The sequence below is a fragment of the Lampris incognitus genome, chromosome 17 (assembly GCF_029633865.1).
Source record: "Lampris incognitus isolate fLamInc1 chromosome 17, fLamInc1.hap2, whole genome shotgun sequence".
Lineage (NCBI taxonomy): Eukaryota > Metazoa > Chordata > Actinopteri > Lampriformes > Lampridae > Lampris > Lampris incognitus.
Genome location: NC_079227.1, coordinates 40,195,975 through 40,214,856, shown reverse-complemented (window position 1 = coordinate 40,214,856; position 18,882 = coordinate 40,195,975). Strand labels below are relative to the sequence as shown.

General features: G+C 42.3%; 1 protein-coding gene across 1 annotated transcript in view; it reads left to right on the top strand.

The window, feature by feature from the left end:
- LOC130127226 (H-2 class II histocompatibility antigen, E-S beta chain-like) overlaps window positions 1–11,556 on the top strand; it is a 15,387-nt gene extending 3,831 nt beyond the window's left edge. The window contains exons 3-6 of the mRNA XM_056296795.1: window positions 9,218–9,431; window positions 9,951–10,018; window positions 10,126–10,239; window positions 10,798–11,556. Coding sequence (XP_056152770.1) covers window positions 9,218–9,431; window positions 9,951–10,018; window positions 10,126–10,239; window positions 10,798–10,823 — 422 coding nt within the window. The 3' untranslated portion in view covers window positions 10,824–11,556. The remainder of the gene's footprint in view (window positions 1–9,217; window positions 9,432–9,950; window positions 10,019–10,125; window positions 10,240–10,797) is intronic.
- The last annotated feature ends 7,326 nt before the right edge of the window (window positions 11,557–18,882 follow it).

The following is an 18,882-nucleotide window of genomic DNA, read 5'->3' as shown; positions in this document are numbered from 1 at the left end:
TACTACTATGAGTAGTACTATTATTATGACTATTACTACTACTTTTACTAATACTATGAGTAGTAATATTATTATGACTATTACTACTACTGTTACTACTACTATTAGTAGTACTATTATTATGACTATTACTACTACTGTTACTACTACTATGGGTAGTACTATTATTATGACTATTACTACTACTGTTACTACTGCTATTAGTATCACTATTATTATGACTATTACTACTACTGTTACTACTACTATGAGTAGTACTATTATTATGACTATTACTACTACTGGTACTACTACTATTAGTATCACTATTATTATGACTATTACTACTACTGTTACTACTACTATTAGTATCACTATTATTATGACTATTACTACTACTGTAACTACTACTATGAGTAGTACTATTATTATGACTATTACTACTACTGTTACTACTACTATTAGTAGTAATATTATTATGACTATTACTACTGCTGTTACTACTACTATTAGTAGTACTATTATTATGACTATTACTACTACTGTTACTACTACTATGAGTAGTACTATTATTATGACTATTACTACTACTGTAACTACTACTATGAGTAGTACTATTATTATGACTATTACTACTACTGTAACTACTACTATGAGTAGTACTATTATTATGACTATTACTATTACTGTTACTACTACTATTAGTATCACTATTATTATGACTATTACTACTACTGTTACTACTACTATGAGTAGTACTATTATTATGACTATTACTACTGCTGTTACTACTACTATTAGTAGTACTATTATTATGACTATTACTACTACTGTTACTACTACTATGAGTAGTACTATTATTATGACTATTACTACTACTGTAACTACTACTATGAGTAGTACTATTATTATGACTATTACTACTACTGTTACTACTACTATTAGTAGTAATATTATTATGACTATTACTACTGCTGTTACTACTACTATTAGTAGTACTATTATTATGACTATTACTACTACTGTTACTACTACTATGAGTAGTACTATTATTATGACTATTACTACTACTGTAACTACTACTATGAGTAGTACTATTATTATGACTATTACTACTACTGTTACTACTACTATGAGTAGTACTATTATTATGCCTATTACTACTACTGTTACTACTACTATGAGTAGTACTATTATTATGACTATTACTACTAATGTTACTACTACTATTAGTAGTACTATTATTATGACTATTACTACTACTGTTACTACTACTATTAGTATCACTATTATTATGACTATTACTACTACTGTTACTACTACTATGAGTAGTACTATTATTATGACTATTACTACTACTGGTACTACTACTATTAGTAGTACTATTATTATGACTATTACTACTACTGTTACTACTACTATGAGTAGTACTATTATTATGACTATTACTACTACTGTAACTACTACTATGAGTAGAACTATTATTATGACTATTACTACTACTGTTACTACTACTATTAGTAGTAATATTATTATGACTATTACTACTGCTGTTACTACTACTATTAGTAGTACTATTATTATGACTATTACTACTACTGTTACTACTACTATGAGTAGTACTATTATTATGACTATTACTACTACTGTAACTACTACTATGAGTAGTACTATTATTATGACTATTACTACTACTGTTACTACTACTATGAGTAGTACTATTATTATGACTATTACTACTGCTGTTACTACTACTATTAGTAGTACTATTATTATGACTATTACTACTACTGTTACTACTACTATTAGTAGTACTATTATTATGACTATTACTACTACTGTTACTACTACTATGGGTAGTACTATTATTATGACTATTACTACTACTGTTACTACTACTATTAGTATCACTATTATTATGACTATTACTACTACTGTTACTACTACTATGAGTAGTACTATTATTATGACTATTACTACTACTGGTACTACTACTATTAGTATCACTATTATTATGACTATTACTACTACTGTTACTACTACTATTAGTATCACTATTATTATGACTATTATTACTACTGTTACTACTACTATGAGTAGTACTAGTATTATGACTATTACTACTACTGTTACTACTACTATGAGTAGTACTGTTATTATGACTATTACTACTACTTTTACTAATACTATGAGTAGTAATATTATTATGACTATTGCTACTACTGTTACTACTACTATTAGTAGTACTGTTATTATGACTATTACTACTACTGTTAGTACTACTATGAGTAGTACTATTATTATGACTATTACTACTACTGTTACTACTACTATTAGTATCACTATTATTATGACTATTATTACTACTGTTACTACTACTATGAGTAGTACTAGTATTATGACTATTACTACTACTGTTACTACTACTATGAGTAGTACTGTTATTATGACTATTACTACTACTTTTACTAATACTATGAGTAGTAATATTATTATGACTATTGCTACTACTGTTACTACTACTATTAGTAGTACTGTTATTATGACTATTACTACTACTGTTAGTACTACTATGAGTAGTACTATTATTATGACTATTACTACTACTTTTACTAATACTATGAGTAGTAATATTATTATGACTATTACTACTACTGTTACTACTACTATTAGTAGTACTATTATTATGACTATTACTACTACTGTTACTACTACTATGGGTAGTACTATTATTATGACTATTACTACTACTGTTACTACTACTATTAGTATCACTATTATTATGACTATTACTACTACTGTTACTACTACTATGAGTAGTACTATTATTATGACTATTACTACTACTGGTACTACTACTATTAGTATCACTATTATTATGACTATTACTACTACTGTTACTACTACTATTAGTATCACTATTATTATGACTATTATTACTACTGTTACTACTACTATGAGTAGTACTAGTATTATGACTATTACTACTACTGTTACTACTACTATGAGTAGTACTGTTATTATGACTATTACTACTACTTTTACTAATACTATGAGTAGTAATATTATTATGACTATTGCTACTACTGTTACTACTACTATTAGTAGTACTGTTATTATGACTATTACTACTACTGTTAGTACTACTATGAGTAGTACTATTATTATGACTATTACTACTACTTTTACTAATACTATGAGTAGTAATATTATTATGACTATTACTACTACTGTTACTACTACTATTAGTAGTACTATTATTATGACTATTACTACTACTGTTACTACTACTATGGGTAGTACTATTATTATGACTATTACTACTACTGTTACTACTACTATTAGTAGTAATATTATTATGACTATTACTACTACTGTTGCTACTACTATTAGTATCACTATTATTATGACTATTAATACTACTGTTACTACTACTATGAGTAGTACTATTATTATTACTATTACTACTACTGTTACTACTACTATTAGTAGTACTATTATTATGACTATTACTACTACTGTTACTACTACTATGAGTAGTACTATTATTATGACTATTACTACTACTGGTACTACTACTATTAGTAGTAATATTATTATGACTATTACTACTACTGTTACTACTACTATTAGTATCACTATTATTATGACTATTACTACTACTGTTACCACTACTATTAGTATCACTATTATTATGACTATTACTACTACTGTTACTACTACTATGAGTAGTACTATTATTATGACTATTACTACTACTGTTACTACTACTATGAGTAGTACTATTATTATGACTATTACTACTACTGTTACTACTACTATGAGTAGTACTATTATTATGACTATTACTACTACTGTTACTACTACTATGAGTAGTACTATTATTATGACTATTACTGCTACTGTTACTACTACTGTGAGTAGTACTATTATTATGACTATTACTACTACTGGTACTACTACTATTAGTAGTAATATTATTATGACTATTACTACTACTGTTACTACTACTATTAGTATCACTATTATTATGACTATTACTACTACTGTTACCACTACTATTAGTATCACTATTATTATGACTATTACTACTACTGTTACTACTACTATGAGTAGTACTATTATTATGACTATTACTACTACTGTTACTACTACTATGAGTAGTACTATTATTATGACTATTACTACTACTGTTACTACTACTATTAGTAGTACTATTATTATGCATGCATGTATCCGTGTGTGTAAGTGTGCGCGCCTGTTTGTGAGTTGTGTGTGCTCGCGCTTCTGAGTTGTGTGTCGGTGTGCACGGGTGACTGTTTGCGCGCGCGTGTGTCCGTTTGTGTGTGTGTTTGTCACCGTGTGTGTGTGCGTGCGTGTGTGTGTTTGTCACCGTGTGTGTGTTTGTGTGTATCTGTGTGTGTAAGTGCGCGCGCGTTTGTGAGTTGTGTGCGCGCGTGCCTCTGTCAGGTGTGTGTGCGTGTCGGTGTGTGCGCGTGTATGTGCGCGCGCGTTTGTGTGTGTTTGTCACGCTGTGTGCGTCTTTGTGAGTTGTGCGCGCGCCCGTTGGAGTTGTGCGTCGTGTGCGCGCGTGTCCGTTCGCGCGCGTGCGTCCGTGCATGTGTGTGCGTGTGTGTCTGTGTGTGTCTGTGTGCGTGTGTGTCTGTGCGTCTGTGTCTGTGTGTGTGTGTGTCCGTAAGTGTGAATGTGTGTGCGTTTTTGTGTGTGTGTCTTTGTGTGTTTGTGTGTTTGTGTATGTGTGTTTGTTTGTGCGTGTGTGCGTGTGTGTGTGCGTGTGTGTGCGTGTGCGTGTGTCTGTGTGTCTGTGTGTGTGTGTTTGTGTATATGTGTGTGTGTGTCTGTGTGCGTGTGTGTGTGTATGTGTGTATTAGTGAACAATAGAACATGGTACATAAAACAGGTGTGTAGTATTACGGACACACATCAGGTTGAGTATAATTACACAACTACGTCAGAAGAACCCAATCAGGGTGTGAGACAGTCCCCGACATAAAGCAGCGCTGCCAGCAGGTATTAACGGGCTCCAAGCCCCCATGTATGTAAGTCGGGTCTGGCTGTCTGTAGGAGCCTCGCTAGTTGAGCTGTTTGCTTATTAGACGGATGCAAGTCTCAGTCTTAAAGAGCGACGGTGGTCGTAAAGCTGTCCGTCAAGATGGTGTATGAGGATGGTTGTGAACACAGCGCACAACTATTGATCATCTATGACGTCAACAAAGGATTATTGATGAACCCGGAACAGGTTATTAACATCGTGTGGGTTGGGGCTGGAAGAAAAACAACATATGTGTCTAAAAGAATATAATGACATGTAGGGATGAGGTGGGGAAATGAGTAGTATTAGGCTGTACATACTTGTCAACAATGTGGATTGTTAGGTACTGAGTACTAACAGTGGAAGAGCGTGTAGTATCTGTTTTAGGAGAAGTACAATTCTAGTGTTCCCTCCCATGGACGAGGCAAGTGTGGGGCTGACAGGAGCGAAGAGGTTGTCTTCCACTAACTTCAGAGGGTTTCTTGGCAGCCTTGCAGTGAGTTATTCAGTAAAGTGGGAGAAATGCAGCCTGCTGGAAACCTTGTTCTGAGCTTCAGGGAACTGATTTGTGTTTTAATTAAACCTGCTGAAGTGGGAGTAGGAGGAGATAATGAAGCATGAGTATGCTGCATCTGAGTTCAGCCTCTATGCAGTGATGCGTGAAGGCGTCATCAGGAAACTGAGATTAGTTCTTAACAGACGCAGCTAATGGCGGTGTCTGAGCCAGAGATGTGGAAGCAGAGGCTTATCTTACAGCTGCTATGGGTCATTCTGTGACTTGTTTGCTGATTCTGAAAGAAATGTGTAGTTGTACTCCTGTAGTGCGTTGTGTAGCCGTGTCAAAGGGCAGTAGAGTGGACTTGGGGTGATAATGGTTTGCATTATAAAATGTCCTTTACTGAAGGGTGCTCACAAGAGTACATAGCTGCTAGCTGCAAAGCTTCAGTTTGATCACACTGACAGGCTACAAGTAGTTTGGATATATAATGTTAGCGCATTTCATGATTTTGCAGCATAGCGCCACCTAGTGGCCAATTAACAGTAAATAATGCACAGAACCTCAGGCCGTCATGACTTATTGGTGGACCAAGTTTCGTGTTAATGGGAGTTGCTGTGAACAAGATCCGCCACCTTGAACCAATAGCATAGCTGCTGCTAAAGAGCTGCATGTTGTCCCTTATACTTTAAACGCTTATAACACAAAAACCGTCGCTGATAAACATCTGAACACATTCACACGTCATGCTGGTAGTGTCACGTGTCCTGTCAAATATTTTGGAATAGTTTGATCAAATATGTGTGAAAATAAAAAAATATTAGGTATATTGTACACTGTACAGGCATATATTGTACATTGGTGTGGATGCATGTTTTGACCGATTAGAATGACCTTTGACCCCCTTGATATGTTCATTCTCCAGAATGTCTTTGGCGATGTTGGTAGCAATTGAATGAATCTGTGCGGAAATATTTATGTTTTATGATTTTTCATATTTTGAAAACTATAGAGTGACGGACTTCTGAATTGACCATATGTTGCAGTGCAGCAAAGTGTTGGCATCACTTACTGGATCTGCTCACAACATCTCAGCTCTGTAGGATGTGCAGGGGATTTGGGGGACATTTTGGGGCATTTTTGAAGTTTCGCAGGTGAAATTTACATTTTTGTCATAAGCCACGCCCACTTTTAAAATCATGACCAAATTGCGTGTATCAACTCCAGTATGATCCTAGATTGTGCACCGGAAATGTCATCCTAATCCGTGCTGCCAATTATGAGATAGACACTTCTCCAATTTATAACGCCCCCTACTAGACAAATGAAACGCACTTAATGGGTTAGGATCTTTTGATAATACGTGACATACGTATGAAATTTCATGTTGATATGTCAATGCATTGATGAGTTATGGCACCGTCATGGAAAATCACCGTTTTCCAGTCAAGGTTCATTGATCTGTCAAATCAAAACCGAGCAACGGATCAAAATTCTTTCGACAACTTTTTGCCTTGAGTGACTGTAGATGATGTGTGCCACGTTTCGTGTAAATCGATCGCACGGCCTAGAAGGAGTTCGAACAAGTAATTTTGGCTATTTTCACAAATTTGCGAAATGAAATTACAGGAAGAGATGGGCGTGGCCTATACCACGTGATTCAGCTATGCTCAGTGAATCTGTGCATGTAAAGGTTTTGCATGTCCGACGTACGGTTTGGGAGTTACACGCCAAAACGCGTTGACTTTCAAAATAGCGCCACCAACTGGTGGACATGTGTCATGTTTTGCATGTGGGGTAAGTGCGAAGTTCTGTACCAGGCCTCCAAAGGGTTTTGTAGAATCTGTTACGGTGTAGGCTGCAGTACCACGTTTACCAACGGAAAAATAAAAATAAAATAAAAATCTGAGCAGAAACAATAGGGGTCCCCAGCCCCTGGGGCTTGGACCCCTAATAAATGGTAACAACATCATACAAACAAAGAACAGACACACAACAAAACAGAAGGGGAGTACACGTGTACACATGTACAGTAACAGACGGCTGTCAGGACACAAGTGTGGTAGTAGGTCAGCAGCTCGTTACTTGTGTTGTTGTTTCAAGGCTGAGAGGTTTAAGGAAAGACTCACTTCTTGGAGACAAGCAGGGATCTTAGGTAGTGATTTACACAACTCCTGTTTGTGAGTACACATGTGTCATCTACAGTAACACAATTAATCAGATGTTGAAGAACACATCTTCTGGATGAAGACAGCACCAGGTCACGTGTCTCATGTTAAAGGAGGGACAGAGTCACGAGACTCCACACCAGTCCAACACTTATGGGACATTTCACCATCACACAGCAAGTGTGAGCGTGTTTGTGTGTTGTGTTACCAGAATCAATGCAATGTAGAACTTCCAGACCTCCTTCTGCTTCACTGCTGGACAGGACACATGTTTTAAGCTGGTGTGGTTTATTCTTCCAAATGACATTTAAGAAAGTTCTATTTGCTTCTGTGGCGGTAGAACCATAAACCAATAGAGACACAGATGGACCCACAAAGCGAGACAGGCCCTCTGCTTTGGAGAGGAGAACTCCTCCTAAAATAGAGAAACCCCTTCCAAGACCAATCCTGAAGACAGACTTGGTCTTTTTAATCTGTTGGAGAAATGGAGATGTTGTCTAGCTGTAAGATGTGTAGTTGTATATATTCCCAAATACCTAACGGACTCTTTTACCGGATGTTTCCAACTACACAATCGCTACAATCACGCACAGACAACATTCCATATGTGCACACATTTAGTCGCAGGTCCGAGGCCCTGGAACACTGGTTACCTGAGGTAACAGAGTTCCTCACGTGCTTCTTGTCCTTCGAAACAAAGTGGTGTCGTCTGCCAGTTGTGAGATTTTTAACTCTCCACCAAAACCCGACATTCCTTCCAAACGTCCATCATTCACAATATTAACTGATAAGAATTCAGCCCCTCAAATAAATAAGGGAGGAGGAACAGGGCAGCCTTGGCGGAGCCCTCTGTTCATCTGGACTCTTTTACAGCTGTTAAAGTTCATCATAACAGAACTATTCATATCTTTGTAAAACACATTGACAATGCCAACAAAGTTATTCCCAAAGCCCAACGCCTCGACGGACTGTAACAGAACCGTGAGTTCAATCGCGTCAAAGGCCTCATAGAAGTCTAAGCAACAAATAAGTGCTTCAGGATTTACTGCATCTGCATCATCCAGCAGATCTAGTATGAGTCTCATGTTACAGTAACGTGCCGGGTTTTCATGAGTCCTGTTTGAGGTACGGCTATAACAGAGTCTAGTCCTCAATGCGGAGGGCTGGACTGAGGCGACTCACCGCAGAAGAGCCGTTTAACATGCTTTATTCCAGCTCTGCTAGGCACTGCCGTAAATCAGTTTATGGTAACTCCTCTGGGGGCCGCTGTCGTAATATTGTAAACTAACCTACGACACATCAGTACAACCCCCAAGGTTGGACTACCACGGGATTCCAACCCACGACCTTTCTGCTGTGAGGCGACTGCGCTGACCACTGCGCCACCATGTGGCCCCACACATTATATACTATCAGGATTAGCAACTCTACACATTTGACATTGATTCAAAAAGTTAATTTCAAGCCATGACGATGACGATGATGATGACGACGATGATAACAAAAATAATTATTTACCAGCTGAACCCAGTGTGAGACTGACTTCAGTGACGCCCCCTAGTGGCCGACATCCGGCCATGCTGATGTGCAGTGTCTACAACTTCTACCCCAAATACATCAGTGTCACCTGGCTGAGAGACGGACAACCAGTGACCTCTGACGTCACTTCCACCGATGAGCTGGCAAATGGTGATTGGTACTACCAGATCCACTCCCACCTGGAGTACACGCCCAGGTCAGAACACTTAGACTCAGTACCGAATGGACCGGTCCAAATACATACATAACACTTTAACACTATACACTCACATTTACACACACACACACACACACACACACACACACACACACACACACACACACACACACACACACACACAATGACTGGAAAACAAAGCACAAAGTGATGGTTTAAGGTGGAACGTGTCTCCTCAGTGTCTGCTCTGTAGACACCAGCTGTATGTTTAAGGTGGAACGTGTCTCCTCCGTGTCTGCTCTGTAGACACCAGCTGTATATTTAAGGTGGGATGCGTGGCTCTTTACACGTGAGATCCCAGATGGACGACAGAGTATTTATTGTGTATTAATACCGTGTTTTAAACTGGGCTGATGTTTATTATCAGCTCGACTAGTTTCTGTGCAGACAGACAGGAAAGTACAGACTTACCTCATCCAATCACATCACGTCTTATTTATTGTTGATATGTTGTTTATTTCCTGTGTGTTTTCTTCTTCTTCACTTATTTCATCTCAGGTCTGGAGAGAAGATCACCTGCATGGTGGAACACGCCAGTTTCCCCTCTCCTAAGAAAGTGGACTGGAGTGAGTATCTATGTGTGTCTCTGTCCATGGATAGGTGATGAAGACATAGAGAGACAGGTCAACATGCAGATGTGTCTATAGATAGAGACATGTGTCTGTCTCTCCAGATCCCTCCATGCCACAATCAGACAGAAACAAGATCGCCAGCGGAGCGTCAGGTCTGCTTCTGGGTTTGATTTTGTCTTTGGCAGGTCTGATCTACTACAAGAGGAAGGCCAGAGGTCAGTAACACTAGATCAGTCCAGACCAGGTTTACACTGGTTCACATCAGTCCACATATACACACTACACTATAATACCACTACACTATAATATCACTACATATACACACTACACTATAATATCACTACATATACACAGTACACTATAATACCACTACATATACGCAGTATACTACATCACTACATTATAATACAAACACATATAAACAGTACACTCTATATCACCACACTATATCAGTACATATAGACCATACACTATACATATACATAGACAGTACACTATACATATCAGTACATATAGACCATACACTATACATATACATAGACAGTACACTATACATATCAGTACTTATAGACAGTACACTATACATATAGACAGTACACTATACATATCAGTACACATGTACAGTACACTGTAGACATTAGTACTTATAGATAGTTGAAGAAACAATAGTTAAGTTGGGTGTCATCAGTACTTGAAGTGGGCCAGACTTGTTTGGTTGTATTTCAGTCTCTTCACTCTTCACCACTTTTCTTATCGTTGGTCTTTTTTAACAGGGCGTGTTCTGGTTCCAACTACCTGAAGCAGGAAGTGACGCTTCTTCCTCGTTGGTTGTTTTGGTGGCAGTCCAGTGTGTGTCGCTTTCACCTGAAGGTTTTCTCTCAGGTTGTCAGTGCTGCCCCCTGCTGGATCTCATTACCTCCTGCTCGTATTCTTACTAATGCTCTACAGATTCTGATGTCATAGACATATAAAGAGTAGACGCCGCATCGACCGCTGCTGCCTATTGACGCTGACGAGCCGTGGGGCCGCCATCTTGGGCCGGTCACCCGCTCCACTCAGTGTAATGTGTTTGGCAGTCGCAATGAACTGTCAGCGCAGTTAATCGATCATAACTCGCTGAATACCAAACTGATTTCCACGCCTTTTTTGTTGCTGAAAACGTCATACATGTAGCTATGATACAGGACTCATGGTTTGACGTATTTTAATGTTCATAGTTGGCTTGACAGTAATAGAATATTCTGATATATGATATATGTGATGTATGATAGGTAGCTACCGTATTGTTCTGAATAGAAGACGGGGTTTTTACCCTGGAAATACGTATGAAAAAGTGGGGGTCGTCTTACATTCGAGGTCTAGACTTTTGAATGTCAATATACATTCTCACTCAGTCAGATTTGTTTCAAGACCGTTCTAAAATTAGACCACCTCGATGGTTAATGCAGTTATTGAAATGTTGAAACGGTTATTTTTTCACTATGAGATGGATAGTCTCAATAGACTACAGTTTATTTTCATTTGTATGCTATTTAAATACCATAAGTCATTCATTTACAAATGTATTTACATTTTTTTATTTAAATGTGACAATTTCATCTAAAATATATTGAAAACATAATTTTATTTAAAAGCTGTTAAACAGACTACCTTGTTTTATTCAATGTGTTTTTATTTTCATTATTTTCAAATATAATGTTTTTCTTTATCTACTACTACTACTACTACTATTTTCGGCTGTTCCCGTTAGGGGGCGCCACAGCGGATCATCCGTTTCCATTTCTTCCTGTCTTCTGCGTCTTCCTCTGTCACACCAGCCACCTGCATGTCTTCCCTCACCACATCCATAAACCTCCTCTTTGGCCTTCCTCTTCTCCTCTTCCCTGGCAGCTCCATATTCAGCATCCTTCTCCCAATATACCCAGCATCTCTCCTCCACACATGTCCAAGCCATCTCAATCTTGCCTTTCTTGCTTTGTCTCCAAACCGTCCAACCTGAGCTGTCCCTCTAATATAATCGTTCCTAATCCTGTCCTTCTTCATCACTCCCAGTGAAAATCTTATCATCTTCATCTCTGCCACCTCCAGCTCCTCCTCCTGTCTTTTCGTCAGTGCCACTGTCTCCAAACCATATAACATAGCTGGTCTCACAACCATCTTGTAAACCTTCCGTTTAACTCTTGCTGGTACCCTTCTGTCGCAAATCACTCCTGACACACTTCTCCACCCACTCCACCCTGCCTGCACTCTCTTCTCCACCTCTCTACTGCACTCCCCGTTACTTTGGACGGTTGACCCCAAGTATTTAAACTCAAATGCCTTTGTCACCTCCACTCCTTGCATCCTGACCATTCCACTGTCCTCCCTCTCATTCACGCATAGGTATTCCGTCTTGCTCCTACTGACTTTCATTCCTCTTCTCTCCAGTGCATACCTCCACCTCTCCAGGCTCTCCTCAACCTGCACCCTACTCTCGCTACAGATCACTATGTCATCCGCGAACATCATCGTCCATGGAGACTCCTGCCTGATCTTGTCCGTCAACCTGTCCATCACCATTGCAAACAAGAAAGGGCTCAGAGCCGATCCTTGATGTAATCCCACCTCCACCTTGAACCCACCTGTCATTCTAACCACACACTTCACCATTGTCACACTTCCCTCATACATATCCTGCACCACTCCTACATACTTCTCTGCAACTCCTGACTTCCTCATACAATACCACACCTCCTCTCTCGGCACTCTGTCATAAGCTTTCTCTAAATCTACAAAGACACAATGCAACTCTTTCTGGCCTTCTCTATACTTCTCCATCAACATTCTCAAAGCAAACATCACATCTGTGGTGCTCTTTCATGGCATGAAACCATACTGCTGCTCGCTGATCATCACCTCTCCTCTTAACCTAGCTTCTATTACTCTTTCCCAAATCTTCATGCTGTGGCTGATCAACTTTATACCTCTGTAGTTGTTACAGTTCTGCACATCGCCCTTGTTCTTGAAAATCGGTACCAGTATGCTTCTTCTCCACTCCTCAGGCATCCTCTCACTTTCCAGGATTGTGTTAAACAATCTAGTTAAAAACTCCACTGCCATCTCTCCTAAACATCTCCATGCCTCCACAGGTATGTCATCGGGACCAACTGCCTTTCCACTCTTCATCCTCTTCATAGCTGCCCTCACTTCCTCCTTGCCAATCCGCTGAACTTCCTGATTCACCATCCCCACATCATCCAGCCTTCTCTCTCTCTCATTTTCTTCATTCATCAGCCCCTCAAAGTACTCCTTCCACCTTCTTAGCACACTCTCCTCGCTTGTCAGCACATTTCCATCTCTATCCTTGATCGCCCTAACTTGCTGCACATCCTTTGCAGCTTGGTCCCTCTGTCTAGCCAATCGGTACAAGTCCTTTTCTCCTTCCTTAGTGTCTAATCTGTCATACAACTCACCATACGCCTTTTCCTTTGCCTTTGCCACGTCTCTCTTTGCTTTACGCTGCATCTCATTGTGCTCCTGTCTACTTTCTTCATCTCTCTGACTATCCCACTTCTTCTTTGCCAACCCCTTCCTCTGTATAATTTGCTGTACTTCCTCATTCCACCACCAAGTCTCCTTGTCTTCCTTCCTCTGTCCTGATGACACACCAAGTACCTTCCTAGCTGTCTCCCTCACTATTTCTGCAGTGGTTGCCCAGCCAACCGGCAACTCTTCACTACCATCCAGTGCCTGTCTTAACTCCTGCCTGAACTCCACACAACAGTCTTCCTTCTTCAACTTCCACCATTTGATCTTCGGCTGTGTCTTCACTCGCTTCCTCCTCTTCTTGGTCTCCAAAGTCATCCGACAGACCACCATCCGATGCTGCCTAGCTACGTTCTCCCCTGTCACCACCTTGCAGTCTCCAATCCCTTTTAGATGGCGCCTTCTACATAAGATATAGTCCACCTGTGTGCACTTTCCTCCACTCTTGTACGTCACCCTGTGTTCCTCCCTCTTCTTGAAATATGTATTCACCACAGCCATTTCCATCCTTTTCGCAAAATCGACCACCATCTGTCCTTCCACATTTCTCTTCTTGGCTCCATACCTACCCATCACCTCCTCATCACCTCTGTTCCCTTCACCAACATGTCCATTGAAGTCCGCTCCAATCACCACTCTCTCCTCCTTGGGTACCCTCTCCACCACGTCATCCAACTCATTCCAGAATTCTTCTTTTTCATCCATCTCACACCCAACTTGCGGGGCATATGCGCTGATAACATTCAGCAATAAACCTTCAATTTCCAGCTTCATACTCATCACTCTGTCTGACACTCTCTTCACCTCCAGCACACTCTTGACATACTCTTCCTTCAGAATTACCCCTACCCCATTACTCCTCCCATTCACATCATGGTAGAAGAGTTTGAACCCACCTCCGATACTCCTGGCCTTACTCCCCTTCCACCTGGTCTCTTGCACACACAGTATGCCTACCTTTCTTCTTTCCATCATGTCAGCCAGCTCTCTCCCTTTACCAGTCATAGTGCCAACATTCAAAGTTCCAACTCTCACCTCCACATGCCTACCCTTCCTCCTCTCTAGCTGCCTCTGGACATGCTTTCCCCCTCTCCTTCTCCTTCGCCCAACAGTAGCATAGTTTCCACCGACACCCTGCTGGTTAACAGTACCTGTGGCGGTCGTTGGTAACCCGGGCCTCGACCGATCCGGTATGTAAGTCTTATTTATGATGTTTCTCATATTTGATTTGGCAAAGATTTTACGCCGGGTGCCCTTCCTGACGCAACCCTCCCCATTTGTCCAGGCTTGGGACCGACACTAAGGATGCACTGGCTTGTGCATCCTCAGTGGCTGGGTTAAATAAAGGTCATCAATAAAAGTTATTAAATACTCCATGTTTTATACAGCATGGAGACTGATATAAATTCTGATCATCACAGCAGATATAATAACTGAGGATTGAGTTTTAACATATTTCAAACTCAAGACCTCAAGAAATATGTTTTTAATGAAAAGGATCTAGCTACTGCTCCAGAAAGGCAAAACCCCCCCAAACATATCCAATGAAGCACCAAACGTCTCCGCTGTTCTGCTCCTGCCATGCAGCTCTCTCGCTCCGTCCCTCCCCCTCTCTCTCGGGGACCGGGACTTCACTTCCCCGGCCTGTCATGTCCTCCATGTGGATTGCTGCAATAGAAAACATATATAGAATTAGGGCCAAAAGTGTTATTTACAACCACGAAAAGCAAGCCAGGCTGAACCGAAGTGACGTGTCCTGTCTGTCTCTCCTCCACAGCTCCGCCCCATCTCAGTAGCAGGGACAGCGCCGCCAGCCGACACACAAACCAGCAAACTTCTGTCTTACCTGCTGTCCTCAGTAGACTTGCAGCCTCCTTGCTTGCTTGTTGAACTTCCTGAGTGAGCGACCCTCCCGGCCTTCTTCCCGAAATCGTCTTGTAAGACCCCCTTCAAACGCCAGCTGGATCAAGTGAGCTTTTCTCTGGTGTAGCATGCTTCGTCTGTGCTGACTGAAGACGTTGGTTAGCGGTGAAACTGTGTCCTCGCACGTCGCTGAGGATGCTCCACAAGTCCCTCCATGTTTCAGAGCAGTGAGCACGCTTGGCATGGCGGTGAGGAGCCCAGAGTAGCGCTGCAGGATGGCAGCAGGCCTCCACTGGTCTTCGGTAGAGCGGCCATTTCACACTGTAAAAAGTGTCGAGCTACAGAAACTCAGATTCCACCAAAGCTGTATCAGTGAGCTCCAGCAGCGGTTTCGCCTTCTGTCCATCCAAAAAGTGAGGCCTGTCTGGGTCGAGGGCACACATGGCCTCAACCAGCTGGCTGCTCCGTTCGCTGAAGAAGAGCCGCCTGCACTCTGCCTCCCTCCCTCTTTCCTGCTGCCGCTGCTGGCCTACAGCGCCCTCTACCACGTACTGCTGCAGGTGTGTAGGGACTCGGCGCATCCTCTCACTTGGCGGAGGAGCTGCTGTTTCTGATGCGCCATGTGGGCCAGTGGCGCGCTGTGCCCACATGGCTTGGAACTCCACGTCACTCCTGAGCGTCTCTACGCAATCCAACGCGCTTTTCACCGCCTTCCCTCCAGCGTACAGGTCTGTTTTTTATCCTGTGACGCTTTGTTTGGAGGGTGGAGGAGGGAGAGGATTCTGTGGACCATAACTGCAGTAAATCTGAAGTGCATGTCACTGATTGCTGTTAGGAGCCCTGCTGCTTCTACTTTCAGTTCCGGGAACTGAAGGCCACTGCTGTCAATCTCCGCGAAGATCTGCACAATAGCGTCATAACTGTTAATGGTGACTGACACAGTAGCCAGGTGACCGGTCCACCTCTGGGCCAGTAGCCTCTTCAGACGTTCTCCCGTGTACACTGCGGCCACAGTTGGCTTTTGGAGAAACCAGTAAAGCATGCCACACACGTCGGAAAAGGCTTGTAGTGCATTCTCAGCTGGCATGGCGTGGATAACCACCACATGTAGTTGATGGTTGAAGCAATGCACATACGGGACTTCTCGGTTAACTTCCTCCTGTAATATTTCCTGTGCACCCCCTCTTTCACCGGACATCACGCTTGCACCATCACAGCATTGGCTGAGGGGGTTTCTGTTCTCAGGCCTGCTTTTCTCGGCTCAGAGAGGACCAGGTTTGTCAGACTTAACGCATCACAGTGCTTTGTAGAGGCCATGAGCAGCAGTCTTCCGTGCGTCTCATTACCCATGTCTACATAACGGAGCACAATTGGCACATTCTCGCAACCAGTTGGATCTTTTGTCCCGCCCACCTTCAAGGTGAACCAGCTATCTCCTGTTTCTTCCACTGTTTCACTCGTCACTATTTCACTCAGGAGCGCTTTCATTTCGTTCTCAACTTCGTGGGACGTGTAGGTGGCGTTTTTGGGGATGGTGCAAAATACCTGGGCAAGGGTGTGGTCTTTCCTCAGCGTGTACTCCACCATAGACTAAAATAGTCCACTTTCCCCTTCCTCTCTTGACTCCAAAGCGTCCAACGTACCCCTCAGCGGTTGCTGGTGTGTAACGAGGAACTCCGTTATATCCGCTATCGCACTCAGATATGAGCGACTCCTTTCCAGCTGCCGCTCGCTGACAAGTGTGGAGACCTCAGCTGCTGTGGCACAACCAGGACAGCATCCTTCCAGAGAGCCCTGCATTTCAAATGCTCCCTGCTGGATGCGTGTCTTGCAAAACCTTTGCTGCTTTCCGTCGCAGATTTCCGATTAGAGAATCCGGTTTGGGTGGAGGCTTCGTCCGAATTAGCACCAGACCCAACACTAAGCTTCCCACATGGGAAGCAAAAGGCAGCATCAGCAACCACTGAATAGTCCAGCCAGCCCCTCCATTAAACCAGCTTCTGCTAAACGAGCCATTTGGGGTTTTATTAAATATCCGAATAGGGTAGGATTGCAGGTGCACCTGGGCTGGCTCCTCTGTCCCAAGATGGACAGGAACAGTGGGAGCTGGGGGGGGGGGGGGCTGCGGGCCCATTCTGACCGTTCTTGCCGCCGGGCCCGGGGCAACATCTTCTGCGACGGGTGGAGCTGAAGTCAGCTGATTAAGTTCATGCTCGGAGATGCTGCTGCTGCTGCTGCTGGGGCTCCTGACCTCGGCTGGGGTCTCTTCTACCGTGTTTCTTTTTCCTTTCTTTCGTTTTTTACAAAGCCGCGGTCTGATCTCCATCCTTGAACTGCTTTTTGGCTCAACAAACAAGCTCCGTAAGGCGACGGCGAAGTTAGCTGAGCTCAGCAAGCAAACGAGCTTAGCAGCTTGAAGGTTTTAACAGCAAACCGCCTGCAGCGTGGCCCCGAGGCTCAACCCTAAGGCCGTGTTCACACTCGACGTCTTTTATCATGATTAAAAACGCTGCCAGAGCATTTCTCAGGGAGAAAGACGTCGAGGGCGTCTGTTGTTGCCATAACAACAGCTACGGCAACATTTTCGCGATACAAAAATGGCGAGGAGACAACGACAAGTCTCTTGAAGCCGAAGGGGAGAATGTCCGTTCCCCCCACGTTGGTGGCTGCATGACATGTTACGGGCATCTAGCTACGATGTAGCAGCTGCCAGCGATGCTGCGGCCTATCTAGTTACATTGTTGCCCTTAGCTACGGGCTAGTTTTACCAGCGATGTTTCTTAACCGTCTCTGGTTTTGCTGACGACAAGCAGCAGCTAAACACTGATCAGAACCTGCTGGACCCGTCCAATGTGGTTCCACATGGCCTCTCCTGTTGTGGTTACACCGCCCCGAGCTGCCTCCCCGGCACGTTCAAGCCACGCCCCCAGCTCGGACGAAGTATTTCCCCAACTCTCTCAGTATGGCGTCAGGATCCCCTTGATCATCTTCTGAGAGGTTCAGATTGTGGCGGTAAATATGCCTGCATTCACTTCCCATCACACTCCTTAGAGTAGCCGCTTGTATTTTCTTGTCCTTGCCAAGTATGCCCGTGACGAGGACGTAGTCTTCATATTCGGCCCGAAAAATGTCCCAATTGACACTCCAATCGCCTGTGAAGCTCATCGGTGGAATATTCACGTTAGCTGCCATTGTATGTGATGCTATCGGCGCCGGTAATGCTAGCGTTAGCTCCTCTGTGACAACGTCTTCAGCAGAAGTACTTTGCTCTGATAAATAAGAAATAAGTTATCCCACTTCTGACACCATGTTTCGGTAGGCTATCTTATAAAGAATGACACACACACGAGTTGCTCAGTGCAGCCAAGTATAATCGAAGTGTTGTAACATGTTCCTGAGCGCGGGTCACGTGTGTCTAAGGTAAACTAGTGGATAGCCGATGGCATCGATCTATCTAGACCCGTAACACA